Source organism: Amblyomma maculatum, chromosome 4, assembly GCF_055883805.1.
Source record: "Amblyomma maculatum isolate TAMU_Amacu chromosome 4, ASM5588380v1, whole genome shotgun sequence".
Taxonomy (NCBI): Eukaryota; Metazoa; Arthropoda; class Arachnida; order Ixodida; family Ixodidae; genus Amblyomma; species Amblyomma maculatum.
Genome location: NC_139347.1, coordinates 199539448 through 199557486, shown reverse-complemented (window position 1 = coordinate 199557486; position 18039 = coordinate 199539448). Strand labels below are relative to the sequence as shown.

At 47.6% G+C, this 18039-nt stretch overlaps 1 protein-coding gene across 1 annotated transcript in view; it reads left to right on the top strand.

Annotated features, from left to right (window-relative positions):
* The window catches only part of LOC146193974 (cell adhesion molecule Dscam1-like), a 640182-nt gene that overhangs the window by 400016 nt on the left and 222127 nt on the right, over nucleotides 1-18039 (top strand). Inside the window, exons 6-8 of the mRNA XM_084600664.1 lie at nucleotides 13709-13981; nucleotides 15812-16219; nucleotides 16582-16743. Of these exons, the coding sequence (XP_084456790.1) occupies nucleotides 13709-13981; nucleotides 15812-16219; nucleotides 16582-16743 (843 nt within the window). The remainder of the gene's footprint in view (nucleotides 1-13708; nucleotides 13982-15811; nucleotides 16220-16581; nucleotides 16744-18039) is intronic.

The following is an 18039-nucleotide window of genomic DNA, read 5'->3' as shown; positions in this document are numbered from 1 at the left end:
AGTCTTGAAGGCCTTCAATTTCGTAATGTATTGTTGCGCTCTGAAAAATATTATTGCTAATTTTGGTGCTAATGAATTACTATATTAAAGCACATAAGAAAATAACGTCGCCAAGTCGTACAATCCACCAGAACAAACAGACACAGCTCAAATTGCGTTGTTTGAAATAAAAATTTGTTTGAATTAGTAATTTGAGACAACCGGCACAGTAGGGGTGTTGCATCCCGTTCAGCGAAGAATAAAACCTGGACGCATGCAAAAATTAAAGAGCCACGTTGAACAACAGTTTCTCTGGATCACTAAACATACTACCGTCTTAAATAAAAGTTGTTGATCATCTAGGCGCTCTATGACGGTATTTTATATGGCTTCCAACTGTGACCTACGTTTTCTACTCAGTGTTCTGCAGTCTGTTAATGTACTATCTTCGCGCCGTTAACAAACCTAAAACAACTTTCTTAACAGTCCATGTACATTCTGCTCATTTTCCACATAACGCAGGGCAACATATTTAATTTGAGAATCATAAACACGTATACATAAATATCAAAACACAGCTTACCAGCGGGAACAGCTAAGCCAAAACAGTTTTCCCAAAGACAGGACTACAAAAGTTCAGTACATTCAAACAGAAAGTGAGAGCTGTTCCTGCTCTTGAAGAAACGCAGCTATGAAATACAAAGTGGATAAAGCACAGCTCCGGGCGCCTTTCAGGTTGATAGTGAACAAAAGAAAACATAAAGAAAACATGAAACGCAGGCTGTGTGAGTCGTGAAGAAAGGTCCCAAAGAGACCATTAGGGAAGTGGTCCAGCTACGGCTCTCCCGCGAACCAATTTTCCAGGCCTTCAGCGAAACGGAGGAACGACTCGTCGCGTAAAAGAGATAAGGACCGAGGAGGTCGTCTCCCTTCCTCTCCTCGCTGTCCTCTTTTCCTCTTTCGTCTGCACTGTTTGAGTGCGTGCGCGCCTAGAATTGGACACCCTCCACGAAGCAAAGATCCTCACGGTTCCAGTACTGGTCATCAACGGACCGAAAGTAGATCTCCGCGTCATTTCTGACCGTCTATACGCCGATGAACACGAGGTCACCATGCGTGTTATTTGAAGGCCGTAAGGGTGTCTCCTGAACATGTGATGGCCTGAGAAATGTGAATAAAAATAAAAGTAAACGAAACTGGGGTACAGTGGAGGAGAGGAGAATCGAAGAAAGATGAGACGGCGTCGTGGAGGGTCCCTAGAGACGGGTTGTCGGGAACATTTAATGGTGGCTCGTGAGGTTTCGCGCATTTAATGTGTATTCGCTTCCCTTCGTTTGGCTTGACGCAGCCGCCGAACTTAAAAGTTTTGCTCTCAAGAGACAAGACCTCGAAGAAAGCATGTGTATCACCCTGGACCTCATCAAGCCAGTCGCTGACGTTCCTTTAAGATAGCAAAAGGTAAAGGTTTGAAGGCGGGTGTTTCATTATTCGGTTCCTTAGAGTGAAAGCGTGCTGGCAAGCTCGGCTGACGAGCTCGCTGTCATGATGAAGAGACGTCCTTGTCAGTTTGGGATCGCAACAGTTGTAGCTTCTGTGTATATAAAGCTGCACACCAGTGCTCCTTTTCCTTTCTAGTTCATGAAGTGTCATCAGGCAGGACGCATTTTGATTTGCCATAAATTGAGTTTTGTCACTATTTGATAACTCGTTCTTCAGAGTGTGAGGAAACTACATTGGGCTTTACTTGATTGCGCAGAAAATCATGGCAACACAGCTATCCCTAAAAGGCAAAAGCGAGCGCACATAACCAAATGCTGAACGAGAAATTGCGATTATTTTTCAGCCCTACCTACTATGTAGGAGTTTGAAAATGCTTATTTTTCAGTCCCTTTGAATTCTACCCATGTTTGGCTTAATCGCAAATATTTCGGTATATTTTGCAATGAATTCTTCATATTATTCTAGTTCACGGCAATACGAGGCATACGAGTTCTCTCAGAAACGGGAAAAAAGGCTTCTGTGGTATTAGGAAGGGTACTTAAAACTTTGGAGGAGAAAGTAGGGAAGCGTGACGAACCTCCTGAGAATGAGGCGATAAAAATATACTTTGCAATGAAAACTTCCGAACATTTAGGACAAGCACAAATGAATTTGAAATAACATAATGCGAAGCATCCCTAGGTAATTACTCTGACCTGCATTTAGGTACCCGACAGTTGTCAAGCCTAATCGTCTCTTTAAATCGAAAAGATTTGTCTTTGCACTACGTTCCAGTCTGCTTGTTTCTTGTAACTACTTTATTCTCACAGAGTACGAGTGACCAGGCGGTTCACAACAAACGTGTTGAAGGTCAGCTTTTGACTATTTCGCAGGACAGATGATAGTTATTCTTTCTTATTCTACACACGAAATTCTAACCGCGTGTATCCCTTCTTTCAGATTCTGTTGGTGTGTATATCTCATCATGACACTTTTTGTTCAACATACAAGTCAGCCTACGCGAAGTTTACTATTAGGCACGCATCTGCAGGCCGAATGTTTACACATTTCTATTTCTGTATTTCAGGTACCTAGCCGCTGTCAGCCGACAGCTGCAGCCTTTCGTCCCACCTGCATGGTCGTTTTTTGATGCAGATGACAACGGCAGTCTTTGTAAATATTTTTTACTTTTCGGGCAAACTACACGAGTTCCTCCTATTCCTCGTAGCACAACGCTCCATCAAAAAATCCTGCACTCGTTCTATAGGAGGGAATATAGAGAGAAATCATCTTCGCAGAACTCTGGATTAATTAGGATCAGTAAAGTAGGAACTTGGGCTAGTTGGTTACGATCCATCTAAAAACGGCGCATACAAAACACGAAAACACAGAAAGAATAAGAAGGAGAAGCGCGCTCTTGTCCGTCCTGTTCTCTCCGTGTTTTGTTGTTTTATGTGCGCCGTTTTTAGATGAATTTAGGTCAAACCGCGGCTTCTAGAAAAGCGCGCGCGCTTGCTTGCGTGCGTGCGTGCCTGCGTGCGTGCGGGCGTGCTTGTGTGTGTGTGTGGTTTTACAGGCCCCAGAGAGATCGCTCGAATAACCGCGTGTACATAGAACAGCTATTCCTAATCTCGCTATAGATGCCATAAGGTTGCGCGAGTGTCGTTTTCGTGCATGCCATCCGGGCCGTGTTTGTCATTCTATTGTCCCTATCGGAACAAAATAATTCAGGTGCTTTTTATATATTCTCGAGTGTTTTGCAAGAAAGTAACCGATTCCTGTCCTTTGTTTCGGTTCTATACGAACCCTTTTTCCTTGTCACTCTATTTTCTTTTGTGAACCATCTTATTGTGTCGCCTCATTTGAACAGTATGCTAACATTGTACGGCTTCATGAAACCCAATATGTTGCTTTCTCCTTTCTGTAGTGTTACCAAAGAGTACAATATCGTATTTTTATTTTTTAGCGGGAAGGGGGGGGTGGGAGGGTGCGGAGAGGGATTGAGCACGACCAGTCCCATTTCGGGCAAAAAGCAAATCGATGGTGCCGCGTAGGGCTCGCATTATCCTATTGACTCGACTCGCACCTTGCACGCCTATGCGCGCAGATTGAAACGCAATTTTCCTTTCTGTGCCGCGTTGAAGGAGCTTGACGCTGACACGCGACATTGCCATTACCGACGGTAAGGGCACGTGTCGGGCCAGGTGAGTCAGATTCAGGCTAGAAAAGCTTGCAGGAGCTGAGCTCAATGCCGGCAAGGGAAGAAGTTTAGGCGCACCGCCACCCATATTCGGAAGAAAGGGCGCCATCCAAGTGGGCACGCTGCAAAAAAAGAAACAAAAAGAGTGGAAAATTGGGACTACAACGAGCGCAATCTGCTCAGCAAAGGCAGAACGCTATACAGATCGATTCATCGCTGTTTGCTCTCTCTCGAGACTGGCGCGAAAACAGATCTCTTTCTCAGGGCCCTTTTTGGGAGGTGCCCGGAGTGGGGCTTGGAGGCGTCGCGCGCGTGCTCTCCTGCGCGTGCTCTCCTGCGCGCTCTGGAGTTTTCCCGCGTCTTGCCATAGTGTATGCAATAACATACGAGAAAATCCTGCCGTTCCTCGTTGAAACACGCGACATGAGAGTGGGGTTAACCGTGTTGACGACGCCGGTTGCGCGCTATTCTGGGGAGCTCTTTCGCATACTGTTGCTCACAGCGCCCCGCGGCGACGTCGACGACGGCAGCTCCTCTTTGCCGCCCGTGGACATGTTTGGTCACGCTACGCTGATTAAAATTGATGAGCACCAGCGCCCACGACTCCTTCGCTCTCTGCGATCACTCTCCTAGAACGCACGGGCGCGTTAGAAACATGGTTCGTGTCGTGAAACATTTTGCCAGAGCAAGGACGGTATGAGGGGTGGCTTTTAGATAATAACTGAATACTTGGCAATGCAGGGTGTATCGTTCCTGCTGGCGTTGCCTAGTCTTCTCTGTGGAGATGATTTACGAGAAAAAAAATGACGTGTTGCGAAGCGTCCGGTAACACGTGAAAGTTTGCCGGGCTTCTCTAAATACACAAACTGGAGACGCCGACCTGTTCATTTGCAAGTGGTTGCTTCCTTTCATTGTGATGAACGAAGGAGCTGCTGCCTTATATAATACATCATGCATACCCGGCGGCATTTGTAACAAAAGGAACATCGGATTTCATCATATCTGGTCGCTTGAAATGGGCTTGTGGTATGTCACGAAGACACTGCTGTTTATTTTATTGCATCAATTGTGAGCCGCTGTGTTACATGCGGGTCGAAAACAAAGGATGGTTATATAGTTCTGGAACTCTGTGCGTGATCTTCTGAACAACGGTGAATGTTTACGATGATGCGAATGTACAGGCAAAAGAGGTGAAAGTTCGGACACCACGCTCACAATATATATATATATATATATATATATATATATATATATATATATATATATATATATATATGGAGCTTATCATAGGAGGTTGTGGCCAATTACTGCACCAGGGTGGCCAACTCCTGTTCTGGTGAGGGAGTGCGTTGCCGGAGGCAGGGGTCAAGTGGATGCAGCTAGCACAGAACCGGGTTAAGTGGAGTAATATGGGAGAGGCCTTCGCCCTGCAGTGGGTATAATCAGGCTGATGATGATGATATATATATATATATATATATATATATTGTAACGGGTATTGCGCCAAACGTCCAGGCAACGCCCTGAGCCTAGAAGACTGCCGAAGTCCGAGAGCGGTCCGAGGAGCGGTCTGAGCGCGGTTCCAGGCAACCAACTTCGTCGTCTACGCCAACTAGCAACCACTTCATCGTCTACGTCAACTAGCCACTGATTGTCTCCGCTTCGTCGTCGACTATAGTTTGTATCACTGCCCCCCTCCTCTGCAGCATCGACTCGATGCGACGCGGTGCTACTAGGAAGAAGTCAGCGAAAGGGCGCACTAAAGTGTCACAAGGACCCAGCGGCGTTGACGAAAAGTTCAGTCATGTACGATCATGATAGGGCTTCAGCCGAACCACGTACACGACTTCAGGACGCTGTGGCCTTCGGATGGAGCTGAAGCTGCGGGAACAACGGCGTAGGTGACTTCACTGATACGGCGAATAATCTCGTAAGGGCCGAAGTATCGGTGCAGTAATTTTTCAGATAGGCCGCGATGACGAACAGGTGTCCAAACCCAGACGAGGTCGCCCGGCTCGTAAGTGACGATTCTTCGGCTGAGGTTATACCGAGCAGCGTCATTCGCCTGTTGTCGGTGGATTCTGTGGCGTGCTAGTTGCCGCGCTTTTTCAGCCCGCTGAGCAAAGATGTCGGCGTCAAGTTCGGCGTCAGAGCCGCAAGAAGGACTAACTGGCATCATGGCATCCAACGGCGTGCTCACTTGGCGACCGAAGACAAGTTGGAACGGGGTCAGTCGCGTCGTCTCTTGAGTGGCGGTATTGTACGAGAAAGTTATATAGGGCAAAATCGCATCCCAGGTGCGATGTTCTGCGTCCACATACATAGAAATCATGTCGGTGAGGGTGCGATTGAGGCGCTCCACCAGCCCGTTGGTCTGAGGGCGATACGCCGTCGCACGTCGATGGCTAGTGTGAGTCAGAGTCATGACCAACCGGATTAGGCGAGCCGTAAAAGCTGTTCCACGGTCAGTGATTACCACGGCGGGGGCGCCATGACGTAGGACAATGTTATGAACGAAAAATTGAGCAACTTCGGCTGCAGTACCTTTAACAAGGGACGCGGTCTCCGCGTACCGTGTTAGGTAGTCTGTCGCGACGACTACCCAATGGTTGCCAGACGGGGACTTCGGAAAAGGGCAGAGAAGATCCATGCCCACTTGATGGAAAGGGGTCTTCGGCGGAGCAATAGGCTGAAGAAATCCAGCGGGTTTCAATGACGGAGGCTTGCGACGTTGGCAGTCACGACATGAGCGTACATAAGCCCGCACCGATGGGAGTAACCTGGGCCAATAATACTTTTGACGAATTCGTGCAAGTGTACGGCTCACCCCCAGGTGGCCGGCGGTGGGTTCATCATGACAGGCACTCAATATATCTCGGCGCAACTCGGAGGGCACAACAAGGAGAAACGTCTCTTCACTGTTAGCGAAATTTCGCTGTAGAGCACGTTACCACGCAGAGTGAACGTTTGAAGCCCACGATGAAAAACGTGGGGAATACGGGCGTCGGCGCCCTGCAGGTAGTCGACGAGTGACGCTAACTCTGGGTCCATTCTCTGCAGCTGCGCCATTTGGGTTGTACTAATAGCCCCCAGAAAGGGAAAATCATCGGCCGTTTCTTCTGGACATATGGCGATGGGCGAGCGCGACAGACCGTCAGCATCCTGATGCTTCCGTCATGATTTGTATACGACTGTTACGTCATGCTCTAGTAATCTAAGGCTCCATCTAGCCAATCGTCCTGAGGGGTCTCTGAGGCTCGCGAGCCAGCATAATGAATGGTGGTCGCTTATAACGCGGAAAGGTCGGTCGTAGAGGTATGGTCGGAACTTGGTGAGGGCCCATATTACCGCCAGACATTCTTTCTCAGTTGTTGAATAGTTGGTTTCGGAGCGGGTAACTGTTCGGCTCGCGTAAGCGATGACCCGTTCTGCACCGTCTTGCCACTGAATTAGTACTGCACCAACCCCAACGTTGCTGGCATCAGTGTGAACGTCAGTTGCGGCGTTTTCGTCAAAATGGCGTACTATCGGAGGATTCTGTAGGCGGCTGCGAAGCTCAAGGAAAGCGGCCTCTTGTTCACTTCCACACAGGAACGGCGTGTCATCTCGAATCAGTGTGGTTAGCGGTTCTGCGATGTGCGAAAAGTCTCGTACAAAGCGTCTGTACTAGGAGCACAAACCTAAGAACCGTCGAACCGCTTTCTTGTCAGTAGGCTGCGGAAAACCAGAAACGGCAGCTGTTTTTTCAGGGTCCGGACGAGCACCTTTTACGCTGACCACGTAACCAAGGAAGCGAAGTTCCTCAAAGCCAAAGTGACGTTTCTCCGGTTTGATTGTCAGATTGGCGTCACGGAGAGCTTTTAATACAAAGCGTAACCTTTCTAGGTGTTGGTCGAAGGTGGTCGAAAATATGACGACATCGTCCAGGTAAACCAAACACGACTGCCACTTCAAACCGGACAGAACGGTGTCCATCATGCGTTGGAACGTGGCCGGTGCCGAACATAGGCCGAACGGTAGCACCTTAAACTCATACAAGCCATCGGGTGTCACGAAAGCCGTCTTCTCCCGGTCTTTGTCATCCATTTCTATTTGCCAGTACCCACTTTTTAGGTCTAGCGACGAGAAGTATCGTGCATCTCGCAGTCGATCGAGTGCGTCGTCTATGCGGGGAAGTGGGTAAACGTCCTTTTTAGTGACGAGATTAAGTTTTCTGTAATCGACGCAGAACCGCAGAGTATTGTCCTTCTTTCTGACGAGAACAACCGGCGAAGCCCACGGGCTTGTAGACGGCTGAATGACATCGTCGGAAAGCATTTCGGTGACCTGTCTCTGAATCGCTGCTCGTTCCGTTGGAGAAACGCGAAAAGGGCGTTGGCATACGGGGCGCGTGATCTCGTCTGTTATTATACGGTGCTTGGCGGCCGGAGTTGGGCCCACTTTGGAAGACGTTGCGAAGCAGTCTGCAAAATCTGCCAGGACAGCCGAAAGAAGATCCTTCTGAGCCGGCGATAACTCGGTGTTTATTTCGACAGGTGGCAGAACGTGACGAGGTCCAGTGTCGTCTTTAAGGGCTTCTTCCACGGTGCACAAATGTGGACACTCCGCGACGTCTTGGAGGAAGGAGATTACCGTGCCTTTGACCAGCTGCTGAAATTCGTTCGAAAAGTTGGTGAGCAGAACGGTAGTGCAGCCATCCCATAGGTGGACGAGGCCTCGGGCAACAATGAGACCCCTCTCAAGCAGCAGCGGGATATGACCCTCCGCCATGCCCTCAAAGTCATGAAATAGGTCATTCTGCACGCGCATTACGACACTGCACCGTGGTGGCACCGTGACATCGTCCTCCACAATACGCAGAGCATGGCTACAGGGATCGCGGGTGTCTAAGCGTGCCACTGCCCGTTTGGTCGAGAATGTGACTCGTGCCTCGTGTAGGTCGATGACAGCACCGTTTGCCTGCAGAAAGTCGAGCCCCAGAATCAAATCTCTCGAACATTCACGCAAGACAACGAATTCCCCAACGTAGACGAAACCGCGGATGCCAATTCGGGCTGTGCACCTTCCGGCCGGGCTAATGAGGTGACCTCCAGCCGTGCGAATGCTAGGGCCCAACCATGGCGTCACAACTTTGCTCAATTCCTGGGCGAGGGCGTGGCTCATCACTGAATAGTCTGCACCGGTGTCAAGTAACGCGATTGTGTTAGGTCCGTCAAGTGTCACGCACAAATCAGAAGTAGCCCGTCGGATGCTGTCGCTACCCTGCCCCTGTGAGAAATCAGCGTATCGGTGTATCGGCGGCGGAGGATCTTCAATTTTTCCGACAGCAGCGGCCCTGCCTCCGGAGACCGATGGAATTAGTTTTCCCGGTGTAGACTTTGAGAACGCCGCTCAGTATTGCTGGGGTCTCTGCGAGGGCTTGGGGAACGGTACCGCAGCGGAGATGACGATCCTGAGTCATAGCGCCTGTATCTCCCAGGCCTCTGACTGGCCGACAGATGAGCTTCTATCTCGAGCGGCCGTTCGCCGTTCCGTGGACAGGGCGCATCGGGTGCGAAGCCGCGAAGTCCCACTCGGCGATACGGGCATGCACGGTAAAGGTGGCCGGCCTCTCCGCAGTGGTAGCAGATTGGCCTGCGGTCCTGCGTACGCAACACTTCCGACTTGCGAGGGCGTGTAACAGGTACCACAGCTTGAGCCGATACGTCATATGGACTGATGTGACTAATCACCGGTGTCGGGTCAATAGGATCACAGGCAGCTGCTTGACATGCAACGAACGCGTACGTTCGTTTGTCATCGACCCGTGGAGGCATGGTAGCGAAAGGATCGTAGGCAGCTGCCTGAGGAACAACGGATGTGTGCGTGGGCATTTCATCGCCGCGCTGCAGTACGTAATTGGTAACCGGGAATTCACGAGCAGCCTGGCGTACTTCATCTCTGACGACTTCGGTCATTGAGGCCACTGGCGCACTCTGAGACAGACGAAAACGTTGGAGTTCCTCTCGAACAACCGACCGAATGAGGTCACGTAAGGCGTCCGCACCGCCTCCATGGCACGACGAAAAAACATCTGGGACCAGGCTGCTGACATCTCGGTTGTACTGCCGGGCCCGTTGTTGGAGCGTCGTTTCCATGGTCGTTGCTTCCGCGAGGAATTCAGCAGCGGTACGCGGTGGACTGCGAACGAGGCCCGCAAACAGCTCCTGCTTAACTCCACGCATGGGGTGGCGAAGCTTCGTCTCCTCTTTCATATTGTGGTCTGCGCGCTGGAAAAGACGGGTCATGTCTTCACAGAACATGCGTACACTTTCATTTGGCCGCTGGTTTCTGGACTGAAGTGCAGCTTCAGCTTTATCGCGGCGATCGGCGTTGGGGAAGGGGGTCAGAAGATCATGGCAAAATGCTTGCCAGGTGGTAAGGGCGCCCTCGTGGTTTCCGAACCACGTACGTGCAGACTCTTCTAGGGCGAGTAAACATTATTGAGCTTTCGCTCGTCACTGCAGCCGTTGTACCGAGCCACTCGCTCGAAGGTAGCCAGCCAATCCTCAGCGTCTTCGAAGACGTCGCCGTGAAAAGATGGTGGTGTTCGCGGCGGGTGGCAAAGGATCGCAGCTGAGAGCCTGGGATCAGTGGCCATGTCGAAGTGGCTCGAGAGTTGCGAGAGTTGATCCTCGTAGGGGTGGAAAGGGGCCCAACCTCAGGCGACTGTCCGCGGAGGCGGCGACTGAATCGCTGGGGGACCGGAGTCAGATCCGTCGTGAAGCGTGTAAACGTGGGAAAACGTACCAAGAACCTCCACCAAACTGTAACGGGTATTGCGCCAAACTTCCAGGCAACGCCCTGAGCCTAGAAGACTGCCGAAGTCCGAGAGCGGTCCGAGGAGCGGTCTGAGCGCGGTTCCAGGCAACCAACTTCGTCGTCTACGCCAACTAGCAACCACTTCATCGTCTACGTCAACTAGTCACTGATTGTCTCCGCTTCGTCGTCGACTATAGTTTGTATCAACATATATATATATATATATATATATATATATATATATATATATATATATATATATATATATATATATATATATATATATATATATATATATATATATATATTAAGAGATAGAGAGAGAGATAAACGCGGGCTGCTCTCTGAATGCTAAAACTGGGGACCTACAAAACTATCAACTCTTCTTTCACTAGATTTTTCTAGTAATAGTACTGAACTTGCTGCTCTTGATACGCACCATGTTGAATACTCCTGGTTGAAAGCCTTGAGCACTGAAAACTCACGTGTCGATGTGAACGTCTGTCGTAGTTGCGGAAATTCATTACTTTACTTGGAAACACAACATTTTAGCCTTAATTTGTTGGTGGTATGTATTCATATAGTGCTTCCTCAAATAAAAATGAAGTGTTGATTTCCAAGCCTAAAATAGCTTACCACTTAGCTCTAAATTTCATATTGTATGCATTACTCCATTTTGCCGTCGTGCAGTTGTTTTCGTCTTCAACTATTATTGAAAGCACGATGTGCATGGGGAGAACAAAGCGGAAAATTATTTTAGAGCGGAAGAGATGTCACAGCGTTTCCTATGTGTCCCTGTCTAGCTCTTTTCTGCTATTACCACACACATGAAAGGGCTGGTTTGACGTGCTGCCTCCATGACCTGATATCAGTTTATTAAATGCGACGAATGCCTAACAAAGCAAGAGTTACCTGTTTTAGCTATGCACAGCTCCTTATCTTTGCGAGAAACGTGTAATCGAGTCAGTAGCTTTGAGATATTTGCGATCGCCTCCATTGGGAATATATATAAAAAAACGTCAATCTAGATTGACATCAGACTGCGTTGCTGTCGGATATATCCATTGTGAGGCAGCATTTATTTCTTGCAGAAATAATGAAAGATTTGTGCAGACGAGCGAATCTGAGAATTAGGTCCATAGAAATTTAGAAAATGTTCTTAACAAGTCTCACAATTTTATTATGGACATTTCAATGAAGTAATATCGGGTGTCTTTGCCTCCTTTCCACAGACTTCCAAGTGATCATGTGTGGCAAATTTGTCTCATTGATTTATAAGCCCAATAACCACTCATTGAAATTGTGCAGAAAGGCTCACCAAAGCACAAGCAACCACGGGTTGTACAGAAACTATTTCGCATTTTTTCGCATTTAGAACACCAACCACACTAGTGCATCTTGCCAACTTCTGTGGGTTTTCGGTCTTCACCGACGAACCGAACTTCATACACGACACAAGCATTTGACCTCTTTTTGTGGTCTCAGTCGGAAGGCGTTCTGGATGATTTTCCTTCTTGTTGTTTGGACGTAGATCATTCGGTGCCTAACATTACGCAATACATGAGAGGCTTGAAAATGCCACTAAAATTTTGTTACGTAAGTTAAGCTAAATATGCAAGTACTCAACGATGGTAATGGAAAGAACTTTTCTGTAACTAGTTCTCGTGTCTACTTTTCAAAACACGTGCTCCTGCAATCTGCAGTTGTTCTTAATACGGGAAAAAAAGAAAAAATCACTCCCTACTTGTCGTTTTCATTATCTTTTTCGGCATGTCGCATACAGTAAAAATATGAGCCTCTTCAAAAAATTTAAGAATGTTTCAAGGTTTCAACTCTCTGCCTTATCTATTAATGTAAATCATATTTAAATTCATTGCTTAAAGCCTGAGGTAGGTAGGGCGCAGAACAAGGGTAGAGGAGTCCGTGCGCACAACTGCTTCTTACGAGCATTTTATTATCGCAAACAAAGTGGAACTTACGTGTTCCATTGTTCTTAAATAGGGTAAGCAGCTAATTGGTATTCTATATGTCTCATTGTTGTGACTGTATCTTAGAGTTCGATTATTAAATGAGAAGCCATATTAATACACCCTGTTCGGAACATTGCACGGACCATTAAGGCCGCTAGCGTGAGCACCCCAGATGATCTAGCAGCCGTGTTGTGACCGTGCATTGTCCGCGCTTGCGCGCACTATTGTGCGCCTGTGGGCAGGGTATTGATATGTGCTGTTTGTGCAAGGGTTCTAAGTGAGCCTGTTCACATGAATCTTTTTGTGTGAGCATGCTTTGCTTTGTCGTGACCCTACAACTGCCAAGTTGGCCCTGTCAAGGGAACGTCAAGAAAAATACAAAGAAACGTCGCCCTGTGAGAATCAGCCGGAAGTGATTTTGTTAAACTGTGCACCCTTCCCGTCGAGAGGCGATATTGTCAAGTGAGGAATGCCTATTGTCCAAAGGAGACGATCGGAGTGACACGTCCGCTGACGTACAGGAGAAGAAAGGAGCGTGAGGATTACGGCCATTAGAGGATTTCCCGTGAATGCAGGAAAGAGTTGCAATTGCCGGAAAGGGACAATGATGGGAGCAGTATTCGGGGCGCGCACGTACACTTGGGTTTCTGAGAAGGAAATCTACTTGCCGGAACCAACATAGCGGATCTTTGCAGAAGAATCAGAATTTACCTCCTCGCCGTTCCCATGCTCTACCCGACAACAAGTGACCATGCCCGACAAAACAATACTGGACCAGTCAGTGCATCAGTGCAGTGATGTGATCGATTGGTTGCCGATATCTGAGGTGTGTGCCCTGGTACTGATTGGTCAGCATCTTCAGAGAGGGGCTGGACATAGGGGGATTTAAGGACGTTGCAGAGCACGAAATGAGGCTCTGAGCCCTAGGTAAACGGCTCACCCAGACGCTTTTCGCTATGAATTCTTAACGCTTGCCATTTTGCTGATATACCCTTTATTTATGTAAATAAGTTTTCTCAAAGTGCCATTAACCCTGTTTGTATATATTTTATCAACTTCGAAGATTCAATCCTTAATCAACCCGGAGTCTCTGCACGCTACCAAGTGAAGGCCGGGTCGACTTAGTCCCAGCGTCACGACAGCCGATGCAGCCGCCGTCTGCACGCGCGTTTCTTTTGCATTTCAGATTTATTTTGCACTGTTTGCTGGTGGATGATGTCACCGTCTCTTCCCCACTTTCCTTATTTCCTCGTATCATTTCCTCCGCTCTTCGCTGCAGCCCCGCTTCGTGCAACCGTGAGTCCTGCCCGCGTGTCTGCCTCCATCGGTCACACACTGCGTCTGAACTGCTCAGCGGCCGGCTATCCTGTCCGCGAGCTGTCCTGGTCCAAAGACGCAAAACCCCTGTACGCCTCGGAGAGAGTCAAGCTGCTCTTCGACGACCAGGTGCTCGTTGTGAACGCTGTGAAGCGCCAGGACCGGGGCATGTATCAGTGCTTTGCGCGGAACCAGTTCGAGGTGTCGCAAGCCGCCGCAGAGGTCATCTTGAATGGTAAGCTGCCAGGCTGAAACGCTGTTTGCCGATGAATGCCGATTGCAGGAGTAGGCAGCGCATTACTCCAAGGCAGCGTTTTTCTGCACATGTCTTGTTCCGAAATTCTAATTTTACAATAGTATTCCAGTTCCTACCACTTGCCAACACGTTACTTGGTAATTTCGCTGTTCAGCGAGCAGAATACCTTAATACAACATAACAAATGACTGTGGTCTTTGTAACTGCGGCCAATTTCAATAGACTCTGTCATTTTCTCGAGCCAAAAAAAAAAAAGGACGAACAAGAGTTGAGAAAGAGCTTCAGTTTGTTGAGATTGCCGTGGGGCTCTCCCTATACCCTTGGCTGGTCTCCTTGCACTTTGTGTACCCGTATTCAACACACACATATATATATTCGTAGGCAAAGTTATTTTTAATTCTACTGGATGTTGTAAAGCGGTCCACAGGAACAAGTGGTATTTGACTGTTCGGCCTCCAAACCGCGGTCTGCTTCTTAGCACGTAGGCGGAGGACATTCCATTGTTCGACAGAATAGCAACCGTTTCTTAGGGAAAACTGCTTTGTGAGCTACGCCTTTTAAAATATGCATTCAGCAAGCAAACATATTCCAGAGAGCCACAAGCATCGAAATAGCCTGCTTTCAAATAATACACTGCAAGAATGCACTCCTGAAGCAAAGTCCAGTAAACCTGACAGCATCGCAACGGCAAAGAAATGCGCTTATTGGAAAGAGGGCGTTTATGAACCTCAGTAAGCTGCTTCGAGCGTGTAGAGAAAAACGAATTTCTGGAAAAATAGTCCCACCAGTCTGGTTTAATTTCTTATGCGTAATTCTCAGGGAACTTTCGCTGTATGAAAACTTGCTAATTTAGACCTCAAACCTCGCACTTAAACCTCACTATTCTATACAGATAAATAACTTGAATAAAAATGCACGTAGAGAAGGATTCAAAAGTGCAGGAAAAAGGGCGGGAAAAAAGATATATAACTAAAAATGCTCTAAGTTTAATGAAAACGTCAGATTACTTAGTTCATTAACTCTTCTGAGTATTGGGACCAATATGCCAGATGTTTAGAAAATGGTAGAATTGAAGATCATCGCTCAACTTGCCTTCATATGAAGTGCTGGCGCTCACCTAAACAGCGGAATACCCAGCATAACTGAATTAGTAAAACAGATGATGCAAACAATTCTTGGCACTCCTGCGTTTAACATGGTGCAGGGTTGAGGGTGCAGGTAGTGTGCTATTTTTCTTTGCGAGAATTATCATTACTCTTAATGCCTGAATATTTCTAGCGTTCGTTTGTAATGGGATACTAGTCGTGGTTCTTTATACATTGATACCGCAGCCTGCGTTATGTAGCGTTTGAACATATCACCTTAAGAACAACGAATACTTGTGGAGGCGATCTACACAGTGATACCAAGAAACCGTCCTTATTGCATAGAAAATAAACTACTCGAACAGAGGGGCAAGCGTTTTTCTATTCTTAAGATTCTGACACAAGGCTGTATTCCAGCCTCTTTCATGTGAAAATCGTCCTCTTCCGTACGCGTTCTTTTAGCGCCTTTTCAGGCAGTATGGTCTTTTGGGCAAGCATGCCGCGTTTCTCCATTTCTGTTATATCTCATTATTGGCGCTCTTCTGTGAGACATTTTGTCCGAAACTGAATGTTGCATTTTGTTTTGAAAGGCCTAACTCAAAGTAGCACAATATTAAAATGGTGGAATTTTCTAAACTCTTGTCATTACACTCGTATCGCATGAAGTGCAAGATTAGAGTTGGCATGCCATTTTTGGCCATCATCTAGGTTATTTTCATTATAGACGAGCCTCCCGTGCTGGAGAGCGTGTTCTCCGAGTCAATCCACAAGCCCGGTGGCTCGGTGTCTCTCCGGTGCACTGCCACGGGAAACCCGCTGCCTCAGGTCACGTGGGACCTGGATGGACGCCACCTGCCGGAGACCATTCGCTACAGGGTTGGAGACTACGTAACGCGTGATAACCGTGTCGTCAGCTACGTCAATATAAGCAGCGTGCGCCCTGAAGATGGAGGCGTGTATCGCTGTCGGGCGGCCAACGACGTGGGCTCGGTTGCCCACGTGGCTAGGGTGAACGTGTACGGACCACCGGCGATTCGGCCCATGGGCAACGTCACAGCTCTCTCCGGGGGAAGCCTGGTTGTGCATTGCCCCGTCGGAGGGTACCCGCTTACCGCCATACGGTGGGAAAGAGGTTCGTTCATGCAGTATCTGTTGTTTTACTGAATCGGTTTCATAACTTTACTGTAGCCGGCACCCCCTTCTGCCAGATCTTCGTAACTCTTACCTGATGGCGCACAGAAGTAGCTCGGCCATTGCCGGATTTATATTTAACTGCTCCTGTAAAAGAGCTAACATTAGTGGAGCATCTAAAGCTTCTTTATACCTTGTGATGTGTGCTTGTTAAACCTCTACTTTTAAGGGCAGGCTAACAGAAAAAGTAAAGGATTCACCCATCAAAATGTTTAAAACTCTCAGATTGAGGCTTTATTTTTAGTCATATTTGGACGCCCGAAAGATTCAGCTGTCGCTCATCTCTTCTTCTTTTGCAACCAGAGGGTAGGACGCTCCCCAGCGGCCACCGCCAGCTCGTGCACGCGAACGGCACTCTCGTCCTTTCGGAGGTGAACCGGAAGGCAGACGAAGGCACCTACGAGTGCGTCGCCGAAAATGGTCGAGGAGACGTTGCCAGGAGACCGCTGCACGTGCATGTAATGGGTGAGTTATTCTTGGTCACATTGCCCCACTGGAAGCGCTTTCAAATTTGTATGCTTTTTTTTTTTCAACATGTTTTATTCATTGTCAACAGAAGATGCATTTGAGATCAATGAATACTGATGGCGGAGGACGGAATTAGGCCGGAATGAACAAGGAAGGTCTCAATGTGAACATTAATGCCTTGATACTTGGCTTTCCGGCACTGACACCATTAGTTGAAAACTGCATTGACTGAAGGGCTACCGTGTCACTGGCCCTGGAGCGAAACGCAGCCGACGTGAAAAGAAACAAAGAAACTCTGGGGCATTTTAGCCTGTAAAGCGTGCTTTGCTCAACGCTTCGCTGCGCTGGAAGAAGTCACGAAAGATATCCAAGCAAATAGTGAGCTGTTTTGCCTTTTGTTTCTAAGTGAGCACCTTATCATTACAGAATTTAAAATAGCTTAATTATGTACAACAAAATACAGATATATACCTTGTATGCGGGAGAAGTAAAGCTAAAGCCCCAGTGCCCCGGTGAATAAACCGGTTGCTCAAAGGGTACATACATTTCCTTGCACTGATTGCCTGGCATTTTGAAATGAGGTGCTGTTTCACTCACATTGTGCAGTTGAATACAATTTATAATGATATTTGGTCAAACTGCCTAGGTGCAGTTAAACGAAAATTATCATAATTATCGCCAGACAAGAACAAACAAACAAATAAACGGACACACGAGCCCTATGTTGCGGTTTGCGCCCCCCCCCCCCCCCCTCCCCTCCTTTTCTTTGGACTAGTTTCTACGTCCTGTTCATGCTGCCCGTTAAATTGTGCGCATCAGTTGGCTTAACTTGACTCGGTGATATTTCAGTGAGTTTTGGGGATACATTCTCATTGTTCAGGAAAACCTTAATCTCCTTTGAAAACCTCTATATGCTGCTACAGGCTCTGAGAATCTCAGCGCCCAAAACATTCGAGCGCTTGTTGTTGGGATACGTGTTAACTTTCGTTGTATAGGACACTTCATTGTACAAAAAAAATACAATATAGACAAGAATAAATTCTTCCTCAAAGAGGTGAAATGATCTCGCCTGTTTTTATATAGCGAAATTTTAGCCATTGCTTTACGGCAACATATTATTTGTGTATCGTTCTTTGTAGAAAAGAAGTTCCATAATTACACGTGCATTGCTGCTTAGACTCTATTAAGAGCCAAACAGTCGCCATTTTGTTCACTGTACAACAAAAGTTCTAGACATTTGCAAGTAAAAAAAGGACACCAGTTACACTGATGGCAAGACACGTCACGCACCAA